Source organism: Micromys minutus (genome assembly GCF_963924665.1).
Source record: "Micromys minutus genome assembly, chromosome: 22".
Lineage (NCBI taxonomy): Eukaryota > Metazoa > Chordata > Mammalia > Rodentia > Muridae > Micromys > Micromys minutus.
The window spans coordinates 46,744,154-46,758,776 of NC_137957.1; the positions used below are offsets into that span (position 1 = coordinate 46,744,154).

The 14,623-nt window shown below is 43.0% G+C and overlaps 2 protein-coding genes across 6 annotated transcripts in view; both read right to left on the minus strand.

Annotated features, from left to right (window-relative positions):
• Positions 1-23: 23 nt before the first annotated feature.
• MTERF2 (mitochondrial transcription termination factor 2) lies at positions 24-7,911 on the minus strand. Of its 5 annotated transcripts, XM_080935212.1 has the most exons (4): positions 7,831-7,911; positions 6,379-6,492; positions 3,077-3,169; positions 24-1,393 (listed from the first exon to the last, which is right to left on the minus strand). In XM_080935212.1, the coding sequence occupies exon 4, from the start codon at positions 1,364-1,366 to the stop codon at positions 182-184; it is 1,185 nt and encodes a 394-aa protein (XP_080791338.1). In that variant the 5' UTR covers positions 1,367-1,393; positions 3,077-3,169; positions 6,379-6,492; positions 7,831-7,911; the 3' UTR covers positions 24-181. The 5 variants fall into 5 exon arrangements, with proteins under 5 accessions (XP_080791338.1, XP_080791335.1, XP_080791336.1 ...); XM_080935209.1 differs by lacking the exon at positions 3,077-3,169; XM_080935210.1 differs by lacking the exon at positions 3,077-3,169 and having other exon boundaries at positions 7,803-7,897.
• A 4,222-nt stretch (positions 7,912-12,133) lies between these two features.
• CRY1 (cryptochrome circadian regulator 1) overlaps positions 12,134-14,623 on the minus strand; it is a 59,812-nt gene continuing 57,322 nt past the window's right edge. The window contains exons 11-13 of the mRNA XM_080935660.1: positions 13,625-13,696; positions 13,442-13,549; positions 12,134-12,702 (exon numbers count right to left, since the gene is read on the minus strand). Coding sequence (XP_080791786.1) covers positions 13,446-13,549; positions 13,625-13,696 — 176 coding nt within the window. The 3' untranslated portion in view covers positions 12,134-12,702; positions 13,442-13,445. The remainder of the gene's footprint in view (positions 12,703-13,441; positions 13,550-13,624; positions 13,697-14,623) is intronic.

The window sequence follows — 14,623 nt, forward strand, 5'->3', positions numbered from 1 at the left end:
CAAGATCAAAGTTACTGGTTTTATTTAAACACAACTTATATTTTAAAATACAGCAAATGTATTAGAGACCATCAATTATGAGGTAACTTGAGTACAACTCAGAATCTCAGGAGGTCCTGAGAACCATCAATGCTTATACGCTGAATTGCTTAAGTCATTGTGAATTGGTTACTTTGCCCTGTCACTCTTCAACCTTTAATGATGCCACAGGGTTAAATAGTGGCCTTCCTTGTTTGGCTTGCATCTTGCTAAAGTTAGCCTCAAACTCCTTTTTTGTTCCATTTAAACTTTCTAGATGTCCATCCTTTATTCTGTAGCCTAAAGAATTCAGCTTTCTTATCCTGTATTGAATTATCTGTGGCGTCAGTTCAAGAACCATTGGTGACTCTCTTATTTGAGCTATGGAGATGCCTTCTGTCAGTAATGCCTGGATTCTCTCTTCTAGAACAGGAGCAGGGTAATACAGAAGGGCGGGGCATTTCACAACTAACTGCCGTAGGTCACGGTCAGTACACTGAAAAGTAGTTTTAGTGAAGGAAATACTGTTCTGGATACTTCCTGGCTGAAGTTGAAAAAGGAACCCTTTAAGTTTAGACAGAAGCTGAAGAACTTCAGAGTCTGTGAAGCCTTGTCCTTGAAGAAATGTCAGTATTTCATCTACAGACGTAGGAGAATTTAATACAATAAATGGATTTTGGCTTAATAATTTTAGTAGCCATACCTTAGCATTGGCCTCAGAGCCACCTAAGTTTAGGTAGCTCTTCTGAAGAACTCCTATCATTTGTTTATTGTTCTCTACAGGATTATGGAAAATGCTAGAGGCTGTTGTCAGAAACCTGCTAATCACCACATTCTTGAGTCCCAGCTCTTGAAAGAACTGAACATTTAGCTTCTGGTTCTCCTGGTCCTTGACAGTAAAGAAAGACTCTGGAAACTGCTCTATTAACTGGATTAACTCTGTCTCGTTTTTGCAGACCATCTGCCAGAGTTTCCTTTTGGTGTTAACAGCAGTGGGACTGCACACAATCGCTTCCGGATAGCGTTCTAAAATACTGGCTATCACAGTTTTGTTGGCACCTAGTTCTTTCAGAATATTTGCAATCTCTTCAACGTAGGTTTCCTCCTCCAAAAGCACCCATCCTCTCAGCCTGCGGATTTTCCCAATGTCCACCAAGCATGCCTGGAGCTTTTCCACAGTTCTCTTGTTTTCTTTACTTGATTGGCTGTCCGTTCCATAGGTGACGAGTGCTGAAGAGGGTTTGACTTTCAGAGCTGGTTGTGGCTTTCTGAAAAGACACAGTCTGCAGAGTTGGTATCCTGTCAGCAACCTCCACGACATGCTGTGAGCACTGGCTAATTTCCACATCCTAGGCTGAGAATGTCCACATTGTGCCTGTGTGGAAGATTTAAAAGGGACAGTGACTTTTAGAACATGTAGAAGTCTGAGTTCTTAGCAGTAACTGGGAACGATTTAAGCTGGCAAGGAAAGCGATCCCATTACAATACATTCCATCCCATTTGAAAGCTGCATCCATCCTGTGCTTTAGTGACAGGTCATTGGGTTTAAAGGTTCATAGGCCTCAACTGTTCTGACCCAAATTTCCTCTTCTACAACTGTTATGTTTCTTTTTAAGGTGGGATATTACACAGGTAACTGGTTTTTTTAAGGTTTTATATTTTCCAACTTGATGCTTAGCTCAGGTAGATGCCTAGGAAGGGAGAAGTCATCTTTCACTGTATTGTGAAGTGTTTTTTTTTTTTGCTGAATGAGGTAGAATCCAGACAGCTCAGTTTGTTTTTATCAGAAATGAGTACATACATGCATGCTTGCTTTATTAGAACTTTGCAAATGCAACTTGTTTTTATAAATTCAGTATTAAAGTAAGTCTTACCCTGGCAACACGAAAAGCACTGTGCCGGCCTTCGCGAAGGCCCTGGAGATCAGTCAGGTCAGCTGTGTGATGCTTGTGCCTAAACCTGGCTCCAGCTCATGAAGCAGTGTTGGGGAAGTTAGAGCTGCCTTCAGCTAAACACAGGAGTCATGTCAGCAGTGCCTCTAGTCTCCCCACATGCCCCTGACCATCTTCCCCCATCAGGAGATGGCTACACTGCTGAGTGTTGCAGCCTCTGCTGATCTAAGGACCCACGATACTCCACTTCTGACTTGGGGGTCTGGCTAGGCACATGCAATAAAGTAACAAAATGGTCAATAAGAAAGCATGTACATTTATTTCATATAGGTTGTCCACATCATGGAAGCCCGTACAAAGATGACAAGACCCAAGCAGGATAGGTTACACTGAGGCGAACAAAGACAATAGGATGCAAGGAAACAACTCCACCGTGTCAGAGCTTAAAAGCACAGTGTTGCAGTTAGGCTTGGTCTCACGTCATCCTTACGAAGGATGTGAGGGTGGCTTTCTCCAGTAACTTTCCCTGCTTTTGAACACAAGAGTGAGAATGACCCAACACGTATTTTCAGGTGTCTTTAATTCAAAATAGTCTGTGTGTCATGGAGTTAAGTATTACTATACCAACCCTTCACCACTGTGTCTTGTTTCTCGTAACAGGCCCATGCTCTAGGGTTGGTAGTTTTAGTTTTTAGGAGTGTTCTCAGAGTGTCGGTCCTGCACACACAGCTTCCTGTATTTGTAGATTTGTGAGTGCAAAGGTAGCCATTTCTGATCCTTGCTGAACTTCCAGTGCTTTTGTCACATAGGCTGACGACTTTGCACAGCTGTCCTAACCTGAATGACTACTGAGGAATGTTGATGTGTGGTGGTGGCTCACAGTTGGCCCTAATGGACTCTGACACAGTAGACTTAGCTTCTGGTTTCCTCACTTTAGTCTTCCTCAGGTTGTTCTAATGCCATGAGGCAAGATAAAATATATTTTAAAGCAACTTAGAAGAGAACTTAACATTTTAGCAGGAAGGAGGTGGTAAGTAGGAAGAAGCCCAGGCAGATGTAGGTTGGGGCCCTACAGACAGGTCCATGCCTCTCATTTAGACACATGCTGGGGAGAGGTGAAAGGTCCTTAACTGAAGTGCCTGTGCCCAGCCCTGGCTTTAACTTACAGAGTGATCCTGAGGTTAGCTTCAGAGAAAGCATAGTAATTCAAACAATGCCTCATGGGAAACTTGTCAGCAGACATTAAAAACAGCACTGCTCTGTAAGTGAAAACAGCATCCACACATTACAGGGGCACCGCCAGAGTCAAATGCATATCAAGTACTTGAAGACAGTTTGGCACATAGTAAGTATTTACTAAATGGTTGTAGTGATACAACTTTAACTGAATTTCAGTGTGACTTGGGGTGGGGTGGGGATCTGGAAAAGGAGTTTGGGTAAGACGGGGGTCAGGGAGATGAATACAACCAAAATATATTGTATATATGTATGAAATTATCAAAGAATAAAACTATACTTAAAAAAAGCGTTGAGGAGATTGCTTGTGTTTTCGCTGTGAGACACACAAAAGGTGCCGTCTGTGAGGAAGAGAGCATCCTCAGTCTACATGCATCTTAGCTTTGGCCACTGCAGCCCCCAGAAGTGATGAGTAATAAAACTTTGTGGCTTGTCATTAACCTTTCTATTTTCCTGTACAGCCCACGTGCATTAAAGCAAAATGTTTTTTTCTGCTAAACAAACTCCAAATTCTGGGGTTTAGATAGAAGTATGACTTAAAAAGAACAAATGAGACCGTTTGACTATGTCAGATTTTCAAAATAACTCCATATAACTAAAACACAAATGCTGTAGAGTTGCTCAGTTCTGAGGTACATAAGCAGAAGAAAAATTTGCAATCCTACCACTTATCAATAATTCAACACTCCATTGTTTTTGAGGTAAGGTCTTGTTATTTAGCCCTGGATGGACTGATACTTGATGTGTAGCCCAGGTTAGACTCAGACTCATGGCAGTCCTGTCCCAAGCTCTTGAGTGTTGGCATTCCAGGCATGTGCCATGCTTGGCAGCTATTCATGCTTTACTGTCTTCTGTCTCATACAGCGCTCACCGTTGGACTCTTTAAACAGACAGCACAGCTGCACATGGGAATTACATCTGAATCCTGTCTGTAAAGTGAGATTGAAAAAATGTAATCTCTGAGCAAGTCCCCAACAGCCAAGGGTTCCTTCAGGATTGGGACAGATCTTGTGTGACTCAGGCACCAGTTTCTGTGGCAAGGCATTCCCACTAGCAGGTGCCTGTCAAACGAGACAAAGAGAAAGGCAGGCCATAACCGACTTCTGCTTTCTTAATGGCGAACTGGGGCGTAGTCATCGGGATGGTCAAAACTCATCCAGCTGCCTTTCTGCTGGGCAGAGCAGTAAAAGTGGGAAGCCTGACTAATCTGCACATTAGGACTTCTTATTAGGTCTAATGGCGTCAGAATGCTGGAGACGGGGAGAAGGACATGCAGGCTGTTGTGCTGACCATCGCTCTCTGTAGAGAGGCTGTTAGTCTTCCTACATGCTGAGCATCTGTCTGTCTGCACTTCATGTTCTCCCTTTAAAGGGAGTTTCTAGAATATCAGAGAAAGGGGTGAAGAGCAACAAAGTTGTTACATTTAGTCAGGAAACCCCATCTCAGATGACCCCCTAAAGAACACGAGCATATAAATGATTCTTCTGTTATTCTGAAGTGTGGAAAATAACTCACAGTTGAAGTGTTTTGTTATTGAGGCTGACCTTTGACTAATATGTTATTTTTGGCCTTTGCCTTTTTGTCCTTGAAACATCATAAAAATGGACATATATAAACTAGAATTATATAAGGAAAACAACATAGTTTTTCTAGAATTGACATTCTTTGGCTTATTTTTAGTAGCTACCACATTTTTGAGAGAGACAGAGATTGAGATTCTTACATTTGTAGTTCCTTCTGTTTTGGCTCCCAAATGCTGTCATCACAGGCATGAGTTAGAGTTGTCACTTTTTAACAAGTTATGATAAGAGTTAATAAGAGTATAGTATTTGGACCATTTTCAAGTGTATATAGTTCAGTGGCATAGTGCACTTTGACAACTCTGTACAACCATTAACCAGTACATGCAGGACTTCCTGTCAAACACAAGTTCTGCAGTCATAAAACAGTGTGCATAACTCCCTCCTGAAGAGAGGGAGGCACCTGGAGAGCTCTACTCCACTACCCCACGTGTCTTGTACACAGGCCATGGAAGTGAAACCATGGGACGCATGTTTTAAATGCCTGACTTTTTCATTTAGTGTAGTGCTTTCAAAGTCCACGTTGAACCAAGTGTCAGAACAAGGCACATTTCAGCTTTTCAGGCACATTTATTTACACTAGACGTGCGTGTATGTGTTCGAGGGCACTGAGGTGCACACCTGAGGACACTCAGGAGGGTTGGATTTTTCTTTGCACTTTTGTGTAAATTCTGGATTGAACTAAGGCTATGAGGCTGCTCAGCAAGGACCCTGCTTAGCCATCTCGCCAGCCCACGCCAGTTTCTTAAAATAAGACAATATCTCCTCTGTTTGATAGCATTTTCCTCCGAATTGTTTCAAATGCAAAGTCAGGACTCTTACACCCAGTGCTTATCAACTAAGTTTATGTCTTCACCAAGAATGGACTTCACCTTAAATACCCACTTCCCAGTCATCCAGGAAGCAAGTGCACATCTGCTAAAGTTCAGTGTGGTGATCAAACGGCGCAGTCTCATGTCTGTGTCTACTCTTTCAGCTTAGTAAGAAAGGCCAACTCTCCCCACCCAACACATAGCCATGAAGAGCAATAAACAATCAAACGGGGTCACATTCTATGTCTTGGGGTGTATCCACCTTACTTTTTCTGCGTTGCTGATGCTCCCTGCCCCTCCCCCAGTCTCCTTTGTTCTTGCAGATCCTCTTCCCTCTCCTGCTACACAGCTCTCAATGAAAGCCACTTCCCTGCCATCAGAGTAATTTCAAACTCTTGAGTAGTTTCAGTTCCTCCTCTTCTGGGCTTTTGGAGCACCCAGCAGCCTCCAGCCACTTGTTTTTCCAAACAGCCTCTTCTCTGACTCCAAACTGCTCTCCTCTGTCCACCCTTCTCTGTCTCCCCTACAGGTTCATCTTTAGGCTTGGTAGCCTGAAATTCCAGCACCAGGAAGGCTGAGGCATAACTTTTAGGCCAGCCTGGACTGCAAAGTAATACTTGTTAAAAAAAAAAAAAACAATATATTACGATTAAAGAAATAGAGACCATGAATTTGAGAGAATAATGGTGCTCGTGTGTGTGTGCGCGTGTGTACTTGCGTGCAAGCTTGGGAAGTGTAAATGAAATAATTAAATTCTAGTTAAAAGCATTGAAAGTGGACAGTTTCTAGTGAAAACAAACAAATGAACCAAGAAACCAGTGAATGTCCTTTTCTTCTTACCTTACAGTCTCCTGAGAGACTGTCCTTGTCCAGGGCTTCAGTCAAGTCTACTCAGGACTTCTCTGTAGCTTCTAAAATGTGATCCTGTCGCCTCTGCAATAGACCTCAGTGGATCTTTAGGACAGACACAATAATTTGTAGCAGACTCTGAGTTTTACTGCCACCTCAATCCCCATCTTCCTTCCTCACAAACTGCAGTCACTTCTCAGCCCGAGGCTCTAGGTGTCCCCACAGTGTCTAAAGACTGTGGCTTGCTCCCACTGTGCCACTTTCCCAAGGAGATGCTCTGAGATTTCAGAATAGATGAGCCTCGTGTCCCCTTTAAGGGCACCCATGGCACCTGGGATGGCTGGGATCATGTTTGCGCTAGGAGCTCACACTGATCATGTTCTAATGGGTTGTCTCCCTGTCCGTCATGGGCTGGCATTACTGACTAGAGAGAGATGGGCAGGCACTTTCTGCTGTATTTTTTCTTTCTAGTAGCAGTTATCAATTATCTATTTATTCGACGGATAGTTTTTGTTGTTTTATAAGCTCACTGCCATCAGGATGGTAAGCACTAACTCTCCTGGTCAAACACTTTCTATTTCTGTTGGGATCACAGACCATCGGAGAACTTGGGTTGCAGATTTTGCAGAAAAAAAAAAAAAAAAAAGGCCCACACCTTTTTCACTTCAGAAATGACTTTAGCAAGAAAATGAACAGCCCGTAGTAAGTATGTGCAGGGGAGGCAGAGACTGAATGCTGTTATTTCCTGTAATGGGCAAAGAACATGGTGCACAAAGCAATAGCATCAAATTAATGAATCAGGCCATGAATCAACTCACAGGGCAATAATGGGTGACTTTAGCGTAGTCGCGCTGCCTTAGAACTAATTTCCGATTAGCTGTGACTTTTTAGGAAGTAATTTCACCTTTCTGTGCCCACAGTGGAGACACCTCGGTGAAAGCGCATGTTAAATGAGGTAATAGTAATTCAGAGTATTTAAGAAACAAAACAAAACCCTTACATCTACTCATCAAACCATAATTCCCCTTAAAGATGAGGTCAGAATGCAGGTATAGCTTGCCTAAAGGCTGCCCACCTGAGAATGGCAGTCCTCTTAGCCCTGTGTCCTATGTACAGTGATGATCTTGGTAAAAAGGTCACATAGTCTACTCTTAAGCAATCCTGAGGTGTGAAATACATTTTTATACTTAAAACAGTCCTGTTGATAACACCAATTAAGTTCTGACCTGACAGTTTCAAATGAACCCCAATTTTGCGAAGACCACAAAAGTTGGTCTGAGGAAGGGCACTGCCAGGATGTCTACAGTGGCCTCTTATTTACATGTACAGCCTCCCTTCTCCGGTGCTCCGAGTTGGAGTGTCTGTGGGGACATTCTTGGTGGCAGCTGACCCTGGTAGGCAGGCATAAGGCTCACCCTGAGCTGGAAGAACAGGACAGCTCACCTGCGGGTAGCAGTGGGAGCACAGCGGAGATCCCCGGGGCGTTGCGCTACCCCGCGCTATGTCCCACCCTGTTCCGCAGGCCTCTCCACCCAGGAAACAGATCCTAGGTAACTGGCAGGGCTTCGCCTTGACTGGTAACCAATCAAAACTCGGGAAACTGTGATGAGCAGGAAGTCACGCCTCCACCCCGAGCGCAGCCAATTAGACCACTAGGTTCATTCTCCCGTGGGAATCGGCGAGCCACACCACAGGGCTTATTGCCACCAGTGCCACCTGGGGATTCTGTCTTAGCAAACTCTGGTGGGTCTTAGAGAACGTCACAACCCGTTGCGGTGTGTGTGTGTATGTGGTGTGTGTGTGTGTGTGTGTCTTAGAACCTGTTATCTGTACGGTGAAGCCCTTCCTTCAGAATTCTCAGTTTAAAACCTTGAAATCTGACCTTCCTGTCCATCGCTGCAGTAAACACCAGGTCTGATTTCCTAAAGGCCGTTCATCCATTTTCCTCCTAGATGACTTTGCCCAAATACTGTTAAATTGCCGTGTGCTTTACATTTTAGTTATTTGTGATGCCCAAACTCATAGACCAAACAAACTAAAGGCAGAATCCTTTTGATTCATCCATCAAATATTTACAGCCTGCCGTCTCGGCACCAAGCATGAGGAACTGCAGTGCTTGGTGGACAGGGCACGAGGAAGAAACACAAACAGGTTAATGACAGTTAAAGTGCTTCCCCAGGAGAGTCCCCATGCCTATCCTGTGTCGTCTACAGTCGGGGCAAGGAAAATGGTGTTTCCTAGGCTGATAGCCGCCCCATTACCTTTCTAAGGGTCTCTCACACAGGCTGGGGTACACTCAGGTTGACACCTCCCCTTCTTGCAGACCGGAGACTCCTGGCTACTGATTAAGAGAACAATTCTTGGCCCACAGTGTAGGGGAATGCCAGGGTGGGAGATGGGAGGGAGTGGGTGGGTGGGGGAACATTCTCATAGAGGCACAGGGAGGGGGTACTGGATAGGGGGATTCCAGAGGGGAAACCGGGAAAGGGATAACACTTGAAATGTAAGTAAAGGAAATATGCAATTAAAAAAAAAAAAAACCTCCAGAAATGTTAATCAAATCTGAAAAGTCTTGTGGTTTACGCTCAGTGGACTTCAGTTAGAGGAACCCACAACTTGCCCTCGACTTTTACAGTAGCAGAGTCCTGACTCCTCATCTCAAGATCAGTTCTGATCTTCAGGATACTCTGGAATTAACTGAGCAGCTACTACCTAGATGAGTAGGTTATCTCTGCCTAATAACTCTCCTTGGCACATCAACACTATTTATGAACTTACTGCACATTTACAAGAATTTAGGATCCATGGTTAAGATGTGCTATTCTCACTTGGGAAAAGGAAATTAAAGTATAGAAAAGGAGTGAGTTGTCATATCTATAATCCTAGCATGGGATTAGTATGGTTTCAAAGACATAGTGAGTGATCGAGGCCAGTTTTGTTTACAGTCTAAGGCACTGTTTCAAAAAGACAAACCAAACCCCCTAAATCAGACATTTTTTTTCTTTTAAAGGAAAGGAAGAAAGTAAAAGAAAGTTAAAGGTGTTAAAGTCAAGACTTGGAATTGCACGCTATGCAGTCACTTGTTAGGAGAAGCAGAAGGCTGCACACAACCTGTGCACTGTAATCAAATGTAGGTGCTAGCCCAGCTGCGCCTGTAGTCAACGACTGGGCTCAGACTTGGCCATCTTCCTACAGTGCATTTCCAGGGCCTGGGACTCAGAAAAAGTCTTAGGATAACAGGTGACACGACTATTACCATGTATATTTTCTTAAAGAAAATGACAAAAATCAGACAACTCTAAAGTCTCTGGTATATAAGAAATAAAATTACAATGGGTATAGTGGTTTGAGTGAGAATGGTCCTCACAGACTTATCGTTTGAATACTTGGGCTTCAGTGAGTGGAACTGTCAGAGAAGGATAAAGAGGCGTGGCCTTGGAGGTGTGACCCTAGTGCAGGCTTTCGGGTTTCAAAAGATTCTTGCCACTCCTAGGACTCACTCTGAATAAACCTCTTAGTTATGAATTAAGGTGTGAGCACTCAGCTGTTCCTGTGCTCTGCAATCATAAGCTGAATGTTTATCACAGCATCAGAAAAGTAACTAAACAATGGTTATTCTTGTACATGTAAAAGTCATTACTTTAAGGACATGAGAAAAACATAAAGAAACTGTAAGTTCATTCAAAAGCTGTGTTCCTTCAATTTTTCAAAGTGTGAAGTAATAAGAATTCAGAGATTCAGGAAGCTATTTCTTTCCTTTGCTCATGAAGCTGCCTGCAATCTTGGCATGCCTCTTCCTTTCTTAACAGTCTATGGTACTTCTATTCCACACCCAATTTAAAAGACTTTTTCTTTCTCCTCCTAGCATTGCCAGGATTTTTACCCACCCTGTATAACATTTTCTCTTAAACTCTAATGAAATTGTTTAATTACAAGTCAGAAAGCTAAATATTATTATTAATAATAATAATTTATTTTAAGATAAGAGTTTCTCTGTGTAGCCTTGACTGTCTTGGAACTCACTCTATGGACCAGGCTGGCCTTGAACTCAGAGATGTACCTGCCTCTGCCTCCCAGGCTGGAATCAAAGGCTATGTACCACACCTGGCTTAAATACAATGGTTTTAACACTTCAACCTCCGGGAGGATTTCAATGGCTTAATTTGGCTGAGTAGGGGGAGAAGACTGTATCCAAGGACAGTGTCAAACTGGAACCCTGATCCATACCTCAACTTTTTACCTTCGGTGATTCCTTCCGGGAACTTTCAGAAAACCTGGAGAGAAAACATGACACCCAGCAATACCCGGTTGCTCACGTGTCTGAACTGTTTCTATGCCAAGAGGAGTTTCTATCAGAAATAAGTCTACTCCCCCGATGTCGAAGACTCTCAGGCCTATGACTTGCAGCTCTGCGTAATACAATCAGGTCCACAGGAGGAAGTAGTGAAAGAAGAATCTTGAATTTCTTATTGTTGAAATTTATTGGGCATTATTAATTTGTTTTCCAGTATATATTTTAAAAATGCCTGTCATATAAAACGTTTCTGTTTCTTAACTCAAACTTAATACTTTTAGTTACCTTTACAATAAAATTACACTGATTTTGTGTGTGTGTGTGTGTGTGTGTGTGTGTGTGTGTGTGGTAGTGAGGACTGAACGTAGGGTCTTCCTTACACATTCTAGGCAAATGCTTCTAGGCAAATGCCCTATTATGACCCACCCCCTACTGCCCCACTATACTGAGGACAGGAAAATGAAAAGCCAAGGGTTAATACAGCCTTTAGTATGAAAGTGCCTAATAGAGTGCAGTAAGGAGAGTGACAGTGGGAACAGTGGTAGCTAGTTCATGTAATCCAGGGCACCATGTAGCCTGCAGCTCACACGCTGGGCGAGGCTGTATGCCCCGAATACTATGAGCACTTTATATGACAGGACTATGAAGCAGATACTGTCCGCACTCCCATTTAAGATGGAAAAAATGAAGACAGAAGGTGTATTAGTCAGGGTTCTCTAGAGTCACAGAACTTATGAATAGTCTCTATATAGCAAAGAGGTATTTATTTATTGGTGACTTACAATCTGCAGTCCAATCCCTTAACAATGACTGGAAGCAGCTGTGAAGTCCAAGGATCTAGCAGATGCTCAGTACCACAGGGCCTTCCTTATTCCAATGTCCTTATGTAGATCTCCAACTGAAGGTGTGTCCCAGATTAAAGGTGTGTGCCACCACACCTGAATTTGTCCCAGATGACCTTGAGTTCAGTAATCTCCTTGCCTTAGTTTCCTAAGATTCTTAGCCTCTATGCCTCAAGATCAAGATCAAGATCAAAGGTGGGCCTCCCAATTCTGGACTGTGGTTCATTCCAGATATGGTCAAGTTGACAACCAGAAATAGCCACTACAGCAGGTAAAGTCTCATCTAGATCTCCAAGGTAGTAACTGGAAGGTTTTCTTTGACTTTGAACTCACACTCTTAGCTGTTGCCTCACACAGGCTGACTGACAGTGTCAGACCCATTATGTAAGAACAAACAAACCAGGCAGTAAACCTGTGTTCCAGATCATTCTAAAGATGCTATCTGCTAGAGATAGTGTCCATTCTCTCATTCAAACAATGACAAGTGCTTCCTCTATGTGTAATGTAATCATATCTCACATAACAATACTCTCTCCAAGCAAACAAAATGAAAAATGAACACAAGTGCACAGATTCCATATTTCATATACTTTAATAACAAAGTCACGGGACTGGAAATAAACAAGCGGAGACAAAGGAGCTCAGCACAGGGCACAGTGCGGGCAGAGCAGCTGCACAGGAGGCTTGGGCAGACTCCACGCTGACAGAGCCATACACACTTGATTACAAGTATTTTCTAAAGCGTCATTATCAAAGACTGGAAAATTAGGTCAAACAATGATGTCTGGAAAAATGTGTCCTAAAAGTTTAACAAAGTCTTTTAAGAAAGTCTAAAAACTTCCTATTTTCCTGCAATGACTCTCAAAACTCTTGAAATTTATATCAGAATATCTGTTAACTTTAACTTTTACCATACATGAAAAATTATCAAAAATATACTGATGAGTCTATTCTAACTGTGGCTATATTTACATTAAGCAAATCTTTTACCAAGTTCTTTATATACAAATTACCACTTGTCCTATGAGACATTCATTAAAAAGTTAAAAACCACAGAAATATTACTAGAAATGATGTCTGAAATGTAACTGTCTCCCATGAATGAATGGCGTTTAAGTAACTGAAATGAGAAATGCTGACTTTCCCCGGCTTCAGCTTCCAGGACTCGTACCGCTCGCGCTGTGTGATTTAAGAATTAAATGATAAAGAGCTGATGAGCATTCACCGATCTTTACTTCAAGGAATGTATAATAAGGCTGGCATAAAAACTAAGCAATAATGTAAACAGTTTAAGATAATCAAAGATATGAAAGTCTTCAAACACTGACAAAAGTAGAACGTAAATACTTTTCCTATTAACTGAGTCACAAAACAGTATCATAAATTGAATTAAATTGGATGTAGGCAAAATTTTTGCTACTTCTCACAAGGCCCAGCACTGATTAAAAATTAATGATGTTTTCGAAGCAGCTTGGCAGAAGATAAAAGGATGAACTGAGCCTATAGCATGTCTGCAGTCCTAGTGTTTGGGAAGACGGCTCAGAAGGATCCCTGCAGCATGAGGCTGGCCTGTGTACAACCTTGTCTCAAACCCCTTCCCTCCTTACATATCAATATTTGAATAAGGGCTTGAGGGAGTGTTTTAGAGGGATCTTATTAGGTTATCGATAGGAGGAGGTTCAAAGTTCTTTCATAAGAGAACCATGTCTTCCTCAGAACTGCAAGCTTCTCGAGTTTAGAGGTTTGGGAGCCTGGCTCTGAGTTCAGTGCTATGTCTGGTACAGGGCTCCTCCTGTTCAATCACTAAGTGCACTTACAACAGCTGCTCATGTGGCAGAGAACAGATCAGTCCTCACATAGAAATTGCTTAATTTTAATTAGACTATTAAAGTAGGGAGGAGAGAAGCGAGGTGTTTACCGTATCAGTTACTGCTCTGCCGCTGCACTTTGGGGCCAACGCTCTGTGCATCCTCTTCCTGACTAGGGCGCTTCCCGCTGCTGAGGCCGGAACCCACGGAGCTTCTTCCTACACGTTTACAGAGGCATGTGTGAGCTGGCTCAGGAGAGTGCGGCTGGAGGCAAGTGAGCACATTGTCCTTACCTTGCTTTAGTGGGTGAGTTTGCTGACTGTCTCCATGAGCACAGTGTAAAATACCACTTCCTTGAGAGCAATCTGGATTTAAAACAGAAGAAAATGACTTAAAACTTAAGACACACACACACACGAAAAGCCAATTTTTAGCTTTTGTATTTAGGTTTAGTAATATACTTTTCTCAATTTTAACTCAGTCAAACCGTTTCAATCTCAAATCAAGAAATCTGCTGACAGTTCAAGGCAAAGCCACTGGCTGTCTTCCTTTTGAATCCAGTGTTTACATGTATGTATTTCTGTGTGTAGTACATGTCATGTAGTGCTCGTAGAGGTTGATGCTAGTGTCTTTCCCTACTGCTCTCCAGCTAGTCCTTCAGACAGGGTCTCTCACGAAGCCCAGAGCTCACCGACTGGCTGGGCTGCATGGCCAGGCTCCTGGTCTTCCGAGTGCTGGTGCCAGCCGTACAGATGTGCATCTCCACACCTACTTTCACATGTGGCAGTCCTTGCACGGCAGGTGCTTTGCCAATAAAAAGGGTTATCTTATTTTTACTTATGTGTGGGTATGTGGGTATGTGCATGTGAGTGCAGGTGCCCACACAGGCCAGGGGCATCAGCATCCCCTGGAGCTGGAGTTGGAGGCAGTTAAGAACCATCCAAAGTGGAGGCTGGGAAGTGAACTCAGGCTCTTGGCAAGTGCAAGTGTGTTCTCTTAATTAGCAATGGTTTTTTGTTTCGTTTTGTTTTGTTTTGTTTTAAATCAGGTGATACCTGGAAATGTAACTGTGAGGATTTATTTATGTTTGGCTTAGGGCATGGCACCATTAGCAGGTGTGGCCTTGTTGGGTGTAGGTGTGTCACTGTGGGTGTGGGCTTTAATACTGTCTCATCCTAGCTGCCTAGAAAGCAGTCTTCTAAAGGCTTTCAGATGAAGATGTAGAACTGTGAGCTCCTCCAGTACCATGCCCTGCTTCTGCCTTGATGATAATGAACCAAACCTCTGACCCT